Below are 10,038 nucleotides of genomic sequence, written 5' to 3'. Positions count from 1 at the left end.
CGTTGACGACTTGCAGCAAAATCAAGTCGTCCGCCCGTGTGAAACGCACGCGAGGAGCGGGCAGGCTCGGTGTCCTGTCCGTCGTCGACGCCATCTTTCAGTGTTAGGTGTTAGAACCAGCTTTGGGGGTTAGCTGTGTCTTGGCTTGAATCGTCTTGGCTCGACGAAACTTGGTGCGCCCGTTACCGTATACGGAACACTCCTTACCGTATAGTATACCGCACGGAAAGTCTTTCCGTACGGTAAAGTCCACGCATGCGCACTCATCGGCCGGTACGGTATTACCGTACTTACCGTAGCGTAACGTACCACTGCTAAAACTCTCTAATATCAGACGGGAACTTGCCCTGCGACACCCCGACAGCCGCGTCGCACTAGAGCGCCCGCCACGCCTTCTTCCGGAATCCGGTTTCACAAGAAGAGAGCGCGCTTTCCTCCTCGCCCTCCGGACCGGTTCCGTCTGGCCTGCCGAGCGCAAACATCGCCTCCGCGGGGCCCCCTCGCCTCTCTGCCAGTAGTAGTAGTAGTAGTAGAAAACGTTTATTCGCACAGAAAATAAATACGGAGGAAAATGTACATCGAATGGAGTGTTCATTTCAAGACCCCAGTGGCCTTGGCTGCCGCTCTCGCCTGGATTACCAGTTCGCGCTGGGTCGCTAGGTCGGGGCTGGACAGAGTGGCCTCCCACTGCTCCTCCAGTTGTTGTGTTTGTATGTCTGGGGGTTTGGGGCCTGTACACCCCCACGTGACGTGGTAGGCGGTGGGTCGTTCGTCGCACCATGGGCATGCGTCTTTGTAGTGTTCTGAGAAGATAATGCTGTATTTGTGTAAGTTGGGGAAGGTGTTGGTCTGGAGCTGTCTCCAGTCCCGTGCTTCCTGTGCATTTAGCCCCTTGTGTGGTGGGGGGTAAAGCTGACGTTGCTTGCGCAGGTGTTGAAGTCGCGCGCCGTAAGCCGCGGGTACGGGGAGGGTAGTAGTGGGATCGAGGATTGTGAGCGCTCGGTTTGTGTGACCTCGAGCTAGCCTGTCCGCGGCCTCGTTACCCTCCAGCCCCGAGTGCCCCGGAGCCCACGTGATCTGATGTTTGAGCGATGAATTTCTAGCCAATAGATTAGTCGTGAATCTAGCTAAATTCTGAGGTATTCTGCCTGCAAGAAGGAGCTGACACGCCGCTTGGGAGTCGGTTATTACTTGAAGTTCTCGGTTGGTCGCGTCCCCGTACTGAACGGCCAGCACGATCGCCGCAGCTTCCGCTTCTGTGACGGTGCAGTGCGGGATGGAGATGCTGGAGACTTCTTCGTAAGAAGAGTCCACCCCCACGGCTGCTGCTGCGTTCGATGCATCCTTATATAGGGCGGCGTCCACGTACACCGTCCTCGGGCTCCGTCCCACTGTGCGTTTGAGGTAGTCCACTTGGGCATTTCTTCTGCCTTCGTTGTGGGATTGTGACATGTTTTTTGGGAGCGGGGCCACGTGTACTCTGGCCCGGTACGATGTCGGAATGTTTGTGGTCGACTGGATGGCGTCAAGGTCCGCCGGGTAGCCGATGCGCTTTAGGATGTGTCGGCCTGTCGCTGTGGACAGAAGGCGTTCTCTCTGGGTCAGGAGGACCGCCTCCTGAATTTCCTCGAACGTGTTATTTAGTCCCAAAGCTTCCAAGCTGACGTTGGATGTGTATGGTGGGAGACCGAGGGCGTTCTTGTAGGCTACGCGTATCATCGCATTGGCTTTGTTGAAGTCTGCTCGGAGCAGGGTGAGGTAAGGGAGCCCGTAGGAAAGGCGGCTGATGACCAGTGCCTGCACCAAACGGATTGTGTCCTCCTCCCGCATGCCTTTTCTGTTTCTGGCCACCCGGCGGATCATCTTAGAGATCTGCTGTGTTGTAGTATTGAGCAGTTGGAGTGTGTGGTTGGCCTTTCCGTCGATCTGCAGCCAGAGGCCCAGGATCCGGATGAGTGGTACCTCCTGGATTGGGACCCCATGTAGGAGGATGTTTAGGTTGCCTGGCGATTTGTAGTGATGTCCCTGTATGCGGATCACTTCGGATTTGTCGGGGGAGCAGTGGAGTCCGCATCGAATGGCCTCTGTTTCGACGCAGATTGCTGCCGCTTGGAGTGTGTCTTCCTTCTCAGCTAGAGAGCCGGTGTTTGTCCAGATCGTAATGTCGTCCGCATACAAGGTGTATCCGATGTTCGGAACCTGCTGCAGAGCCGTTGCGACGCCGATCATGGCGACGTTGAATAGGAGCGGGGAGATGATCGATCCCTGTGGTGTGCCCTTGTTGGGCATGTCTTGAGGGTCCGATCTCGTGTCACCCATTCCTATTGTTGCCGTTCGGTTGGACAGAAAAGTCTTGACATATTGGAAGGTGCGCTCGCCACAGTTGAGATTGCTAAGCTCGGAGAGTATTGCCTCGTGAGACACGTTATCAAACGCGCTTTTGAGATCCAGCGCCATAATGAGGTGTTCGCCACCCCTCGGGATGTTAGAGAGTACTTCCTCCTTCAGGAGAAGGAAGGCGTCTTGTGTCGACAGGCCCGACCGGAAGCCAATCATGGATGGATGAAAAAGGTCGTTATCTTCTATGTAGTGTTGAAGGCGCGTCTGGACGACTCGCTCGTAGAGCTTGCCCAGGCACGATGTGAGAGATATAGGTCGTAGAGCTTCCACTGCCGGCTTCTTGCCCGGTTTCGGGATTACTATGATCTCCGAGTGTTTCCACTCGGAGGGAATTTCATTCTTCTCCCAGAGCGAGTCGTTCAAGTATTTGGTGAGGTCCCTGATCTGTGCCTTGCTCAGGTTGCGGATCATGGCGTTGTTAATTTTGTCCGCTCCAGCCGTAGTATTTCGGGTGCACGATCGTACTGCGGCGTACACCTCGGCTTCGGAGATGGGAGCGTCGAGTGCCGAATTTTCCTCACCCTGATATGTCGCAGAGCAGGGTGGCGCGGTGCTAGTGCCGATGTATTTGTCCCTTAGAGCCAGAAGTAGGGCTACGTTGTCTCCCGGAAAGAGGTGAGCAATACGCTTCAGGGTGCGTGTAGATTCAGATTTTGATTTAGAGGGGTCGATGAGGTTCCGCAGGATTGCCCACGTACGGGAGGTTCCCAGCGTTCCCCGCAGTGACTCACAAAACTGTTGCCAGTTTTGCTGTGCTAGGTTGGTGGCGTATGTCTGAGCGCCCTCTGTGAGCTGTGCAATCCGCAGGCGGAGGGATCTGTTTAGCCGTTGCCTTTTCCATCTTCCCACGAGCCGGCTGCGCTTTTCCCATAGCTTGATAAGGTGGCGGTCTACCTCTGGGGCTTCCGGTGTGCGGTGTATTGTTTCTGTCGCTGTCTTGTAGGCCTGTCTGATGTCCTCGCTCCAGACGTGTATAGACTGGATTGGACCTGACAGGACGGGTGCATTGCGGAATTTGGGCCAGTCAGTGATATGGGCGGCACCCAGATGTCTTCTAATTTTGCTAGATGATATTGTCACGAGCCTCGAGAAGTAGCCCTGAAGGTTTAATAAACGTAGAGCAGCTGGCTCTTGGAAGACGCGACCGTCGGGGCTGGCTCGAGCAGAGAAGGAGCGCGCGGTCTTCTTCTCTTGGGCTCGACCCACTCTTGCCCTCGACCCACTACCTACAGGTGGCAATATCCCCCTTCCGAACAAAAGCATCGCCTCGATGCTAAAAAAATAGGCGTAGAAGACAAAGAAGAGGAAGGCAGTCAAAGCGAAAGTACACAAAAAAAATGTAGCCGTCACGCCGGCACAGTCAATGAACGAAGAAGCAAGCTCCCAAAGATAAATGAAAAGTAGAAACAAAGAAGGGAATGAGAGAAAAAAAATGAAAACAAAAAAAAATTACGGACGCGCAATGTACGGCTTCATGCGCACAACATGAACTATGTCTGAGGTCGGTTGTCTTTGTGTCCTACTCCGTGTCTGCGATGTTGTGTCCGGAAGAACTTCGTAGTTTACGTCACTGACGCGGCGGAGCACTTTATACGAACCGAAATACCGGCTCAGAAGCTTTTCACAGAGGCCACGACGGCGAACGGGGGTCCACACCCAAACTTGGTCTCCGGGGTTGTAGGACACGTCCCTGTGGCGGATGTTGTAGCGTCGTGCGTCTGCCTGCTGCTGCTGGCCGATATGCAGCCGCGCGAGCTGCCGAGCTTCCTCAGCACGCTCTGCAAATTCCTCGGCGTCAGTTGTCAATTGGTCCGCGTCTTGACGCGGCAGCATAGCGTCCAGCATCGTCTGGACTTCGCGACCGTAGAGAAGGCGAAAGGGCGTGAAGCGCGTCGTCTCTTGCACGGCGGTGTTATACGCGAAGGTCACATAAGGCAAGATCCGATCCCATGTTTTGTGTTGAACGTCGATGTACATTGCGAGCATGTCTGTGACAGTCTTATTCAGTCGCTCGGTAAGTCCGTTGGTCTGCGGATGGTACGCGGTCGTCTTGCGATGCCTGGTGTTGCTCAATTCAAAAACTTCGTCCATAAGCTGCGCTGTGAAAGCTGTCCCTCTGTCGGTTATTACAGTGGAGGGAGCACCGTGGCGCAAGACGATGTGGCGCATGAAGAACTGCGCTACCTCTGAGGCCGTGGCTCGTGGGATCGCCTGCGTCTCAGCATAGCGTGTTAGATAATCAGTCGCGACGATCACCCATTTGTTACCGTCGACCGAGAGAGGAAACGGTCCGAGAATGTCCATGCCGACTTGGTCGAAAGGCGTGTGAGGTGCTTCAATTGGCTGAAGTAAGCCAGCCGGTTTAACGGATGGTGTCTTGCGGCGCTGGCATTCACGGCAGCCTTTAACGTACTGTTTGACGCTTGCTGAAAGCCCGGGCCAATAGTACATTTCGCTTACTCTAGCGAGTGTTCGTGAAAAGCCTAAATGACCAGATGTCGGTTCGTCATGGCAAGCGAAGAGGATGTCGTCGCGCATGTCCCTTGGAACCACCAGGAGGTAAGCACGGCTGGTCGAACGAGCATTCTTCTTATAAAGCACATTGTCTCGCAGACAGAAGGACGTCAGCGAGCGGGACAGATGGCGTGGTATGGTTGTGTCGCGGCCCTCTAAATGATCAATGATCGGTCTAATCTCAGCGTCGTCACGCTGCCGTCTGCTCAAGTCCGACGAACTAATGGCGCCCAGGAAGCCGTCATCATCCTCTGTTTCCTGACTGGCAGGATCAATGGGTGCGCGGGACAGTGTGTCAGCGTCTTCATGCTTACGGCCAGACTTATAAACGATGGTGATGTCAAATTCCTGTAGCCGCAAGCTCCACCGTGCCAGTCGTCCTGAAGGGTCGCGCATGCTTGCCAACCAACAGAGGGCATGGTGGTCCGTCACTACTTTGAAGGGACGACCATAGAGATAGGGGCGAAACTTTATGATCGCCCACACGACCGCGAGGCACTCTTTCTCCGTAGTCGAATAATTCGCCTCGGCACGGGACAGCGAGCGGCTGGCATACGCTATAACTCCTTCCACTCCATCTTGAAGCTGGACGAGCACTGCGCCAAGGCCAATGCTGCTGGCGTCGGTATGCACCTCAGTATCAGCATCATCGTCAAAATGTGCAAGAACGGGTGCTGACTGCAGGCGCTGTCGTAATTCAGCAAAAGCCGCCTGTTGCTCATTATGCCACACAAATGGCGTATCGTCCCTCGTAAGGCGTGTCAGGGGTTCCGCTATCTTCGAAAAGCCTTTAATAAACCGGCGATAGTAGGCGCACAAACCCAGGAAGCGCCGGACGGCCTTCTTATCGGCAGGAGCTGGAAACGCGGCCACAGCGGCAAGCTTGTCGGGATCGGGTCGGACCCCTTTGGCGCTTACTACATGCCCGAGGAACTTGAGCTCTTTGTAACCAAAGTGACACTTTTCGGGCTTAAGTGTGAGGTCTGCCGATCGGATGGCTTCTAGCACACTCCGTAGGCGGTGAAGATGCTGCTCGAACGTTTGAGAGAAGATGACCACATCATCCAGGTACACAAGACAGGCCTGCCACTTCAGTCCAGTAAGGACAGTGTCCATCATTCGCTGGAAAGTAGCCGGGGCTGAACACAAGCCAAAAGGAAGCACTCGAAATTCATAGAGCCCATCTGGAGTCACAAAGGCTGTTTTCTCGCGGTCGCGTTCGTCTACCTCGATTTGCCAGTACCCGCTTTTTAAATCGAGAGAAGAAAAATAGTGGGCACGCCGTAGTCTATCTAACGAGTTGTCGATACGCGGCAGCGGGTACACGTCCTTTTTAGTCACGTTGTTGAGCTTGCGGTAGTCGACACAGAAGCGTAGCGTTCCGTCTTTCTTCTTGACAAGAACGACCGGAGACGACCACGGGCGGTTAGAAGGTTCGATGACGCCATCGTCAAGCATCTCGCGGACTTGCGTACGTATGGCTTCGCGTTCTTTTGCCGACACGCGGTAAGGCTGCTGGTGTATCGGGCGTGCGTCTTCGTACGTGATGATCCTGTGTTTAGTGATCGAAGTCTGGCGTACCTTGGAAGAATGTGCGAAGCAGGTCCTGAATTTAAGCAAGAGCTTGGGCAGTGCTGTCTGGCTATCGGTGGACAGTTCAGAATTGATGTCGAGATGGCCCAGAGACGTGTCTGCTGTCTCCACTACTTCTGACGTGAAGCAGTTGTTAACGTTTGCTACTGCGTGAGCAAACGCTAACGAAGTGCCGCGGAACAGGTGTCGGTGCTCGTAGCTAAAGTTGGTAACAAGTAATTGCGAATGACCAGCACGAATCTGTATAACACTTCGAGGCACACAAACACCTTGCTTCAGTAGGTGTTCCAAGTTACTTTCGGCCACCGCTTCGCCATCGCGTAAGCCACAGCATGTAACGTCGACGAGGACACTGGCTCGTGGAGGAAGCGTTACACTGTCTGCCGAAACACGAAGTACGTCGTCGCGCCGTTGGCCGTCTTGCACGTCGATTGCTCGTGCGGCAGAGAAAGTGATACGACGCTCTTGCAGATCGATAATCGCGCCGTACTCCTGCAGGAAGTCAACCCCAAGAATAACGTCGCGGGAGCATTCGCGTAAGACAAGGCAGCTCGCAACGAATGTAGATCCTTGAATCTCAACTCTAGTGGTGCAGGCGCCCAGCGGAGTAACGACGTGGCCGCCAGCCGTCCGAATCTGCGAGTTATGCCAGGGAGTGATCACTTTCTTCAGCTGCATTGCTATTTTACTGCTTAGTATCGTGTAGTCTGCGCCGGTGTCCACTAAAGCACTCAAGGCATAACCGTCAATAGTCACTGGTATGTCGAGCGAAAGCCGGTCGTCTCGTTCAGCTGCAGGTGATGGCGGATCGGTATGTTTCCGTAACTGCGTCCGTCGGAGGTCTTCAGCGCTTCGACCGTCAGCGACCTCGCCCCCAAAGATCGCCTCAGTTAGTTTTCCCGGCGGGGACTGGTCGACCGCTCGGGAGAATAGCGCTGGGGCGGAGGTGAAAATCGTCTGGGAGACGGCGATCGCGACTGCCGCCTGGCAGGCGGTGGCAAGCGCTGCTGAGAGAGGTAGTCCTCAATGTCCCGGGGTCGCTGGCCGTATCGGGGTGGCGGCGAGTATGCGGAAAAGCCGCGAATCCCAAGGCGCCGATATGGGCACTGGCGGTACAGGTGGTCAGCTTCACCGCAGTGGAAGCACAGAGGCCGATGATCGGGTGTGCGCCAAACATCGGACTTCCGAGGGGGCGGGCGTCTGTCGTCGGCGTAGTGAACCGCTTGCTCCGAATGGTGGGCAAATGGAGCGGCATGAACAACCGGCGGCGGTGTATACCCAGCGTCGTAGTACGACATCGGCTGCGCCGACTGAATTGACACCGTAGGAGGAGCACGAACGAACCGCGGCGGAGAGGGAGAAGGGCGCTTCAGGGCTTCCGCGTAGGTCGCACGCGGATATTCAACAGGTACTGCCGCAGCGTTAGCAGGAGGCAAGGTGTCACGGAGCGCCTGGTGAACTTCGTCCTTGATAATGCTCGCTATGGAGCTTACCGTAGGGTGCGGTGTTACGGCGGCCTTTTGCAACTCTTCACGCACGACAGAGCGGATGAGTTCTCGCAGACAGTCACCGTTGCTTCCTATGGCCGTGAAAATGTCAGCAGCAGACATGCTGTTCGCTTGCCGCTCATACATGTTCGAGCGATGCAGAAGCATCTTTTCCATAGTCACAGCCTCGGACAAGAACTCCGCGACCGTCTTCGGAGGGCTCCGTACGAGGCCAGCGAAGAGTTGCTCCTTGACCCCGCGCATCAGATGACGTAACTTCTTCTCCTCCGTCATTCTTGGATCGGCCCGTCGGAAGAGGCGCGTCATGTCTTCGACGTAAGTGGTCACAGTTTCGTTTGGCAACTGGACGCGGGCCTGAATCGCACGTTCCGCTCGTTCGTGGCGATCAGGACTGGTGTATGTCTCCAAAAGCTGACGACAAAACTCGCGCCACGACGTCAGTTGCCCCTCGCGGTTCTGAAACCACGTACGCGCGCCATCCTCCAGGTAGAAGTAGTCGTGTCGGAGTTTCTCCGTGTCGTTCCATTCGTTCACGGAGGCCACGCGCTCGTATTCGACCATCCAGTTTTCGACGTCTTCGAACACTGTGCCATGAAACGTCTTCGGGATCCGTGGACTCTCAAGTGTGTAACGGTTCGACATCGTGCTTCCCGTACCGGTTGGGGCGGTTTGAAGAGAAGCGCTGGTCATACCGGTTGATGTGGTGGGAACTGTAGCGTTGACGATTTCTGGAGACAGTCCCCTGATCCTGCGGCTGGCCCGATGCACGGGAGTGTCGACAGGCACTGGATTCGTAGCGCGGATCCTTGGAGGGGTCTGCAACATCCGTGAAGACGCTTACCCCGCACCTCCACCAGTTTGTCACGAGCCTCGAGAAGTAGCCCTGAAGGTTTAATAAACGTAGAGCAGCTGGCTCTTGGAAGACGCGACCGTCGGGGCTGGCTCGAGCAGAGAAGGAGCGCGCGGTCTTCTTCTCTTGCGCTCGACCCACTCTTGCCCTCGACCCACTACCTACAGGTGGCAATATGGACGTGCTGAGTATACAGTGGTCGCTGCCCAGGGTTTCTCCTAGGTTCGTCCACGTGGCCTCGGCGACGTTCTTGATCAGGGTGAGGTCGGGGCAGGAGTCACGGGTGACACTGTTGCCTTCCCTGGTCGGATATAGGGGGTCGGTAAGGAGTTCCATTCGTAGGGCTTCTATTGCTCGCGCGACTGTCACTCCTCTTGCTGAGTTTGACTGATACCCCCAGTCCCGGTGAGGCGAATTAATGTCCCCGACTACAATAAGCTGGTTTGCTTGCGCCAGTCGACTGGCTTCGGAAAGGAGGTTGGTGAAATCGGCCTTCGCCGGCCTTGGTGGCTTGTACGTGTTAACCACGAACGTGCTCTTTCGGCCCCGTTTGTTGGGCACGATCTCTATGGTTAAGTGCTCAACCTCCGGTTCTGACAACGAGTGCTCGATAACAGTGATGTCTTTTGCGACGAGGATTGCAACCTTCGCCATGTGGGGTTGGTGGATCGTGTAGTAGCCGGCTAGCGTAGGGGTTTTGTCGGCCCCTATCTCTTGCAGGCAGATGATGTCAGGTCTTACAGGGGTGGTGCAGAGGTATTGCTTCAGGAGACCCTGTTTTCTTCTGAAACCTCTGCAGTTCCACTGCCATACTTCAATGTGTTCAGTAGTGTTTGGCTTATCGTTTGGGGCCATATTGGGTGACTAGGTGGGCTGGCGGGCTTGAATCGCTCCCGATGGAACTGGCACGGCTGGGATTGCGGGAGGGGCCTTGTTCGCATGACGAGGCGCGTTTTCGGCGTTGAGTCTGGAGCGCCTGTATGGAGTTGGAGTGTTGGTTCTGTGTAGCAGTTACCTGCGTGAGGTTGGCAGCTACGTTCTCGATTTTTGCTTGAAGCGCACTGAATAGTTGGGTGACATTTTCGATGAGAGAGCTGACTAGTGTCTTCTCCATGTCCTGTAGTGTTCGCTGTACCGTTTGGTGTGTCACTACTTCATTGGGTTGCTGTGGGG

The 10,038-nt window shown here is 55.3% G+C and overlaps 1 protein-coding gene across 1 annotated transcript; it reads right to left on the bottom strand.

Annotated features, from left to right (window-relative positions):
- Window positions 1-591: 591 nt before the first annotated feature.
- On the bottom strand, window positions 592-9,519 carry LOC119459216 (uncharacterized). Its single transcript, XM_037721036.1, has 3 exons — window positions 9,024-9,519; window positions 2,277-3,389; window positions 592-2,132 (listed from the first exon to the last, which is right to left on the bottom strand). The coding sequence occupies exons 1-3, from the start codon at window positions 9,517-9,519 to the stop codon at window positions 592-594; spliced, it is 3,150 nt and encodes a 1,049-aa protein (XP_037576964.1).
- Between the last annotated feature and the right edge of the window lie 519 nt (window positions 9,520-10,038).

This window comes from Dermacentor silvarum, chromosome 7 (genome assembly GCF_013339745.2).
Source record: "Dermacentor silvarum isolate Dsil-2018 chromosome 7, BIME_Dsil_1.4, whole genome shotgun sequence".
Lineage (NCBI taxonomy): Eukaryota > Metazoa > Arthropoda > Arachnida > Ixodida > Ixodidae > Dermacentor > Dermacentor silvarum.
The sequence above is the reverse complement of the archived record's forward strand: the minus strand, read 5'-3'. Positions and strand labels throughout refer to the sequence as shown.

Coding starts and splice junctions, on each gene's coding strand:
- LOC119459216 (XM_037721036.1), bottom strand. CDS start 9,519: ATGGCGAAGGTTGCAATCCTCGTCGCAAAAGACATCACTGTTATCGAG. Junction 3,390..9,023: donor CATATTGCCACCTGTAGGTA/GTGGGTCGAGGG, acceptor CCGTCCTGTCAG/GTCCAATCCAGTCTATACAC. Junction 2,133..2,276: donor TCAAGACATGCCCAACAAGG/GCACACCACAGG, acceptor CCGGCTCTCTAG/CTGAGAAGGAAGACACACTC.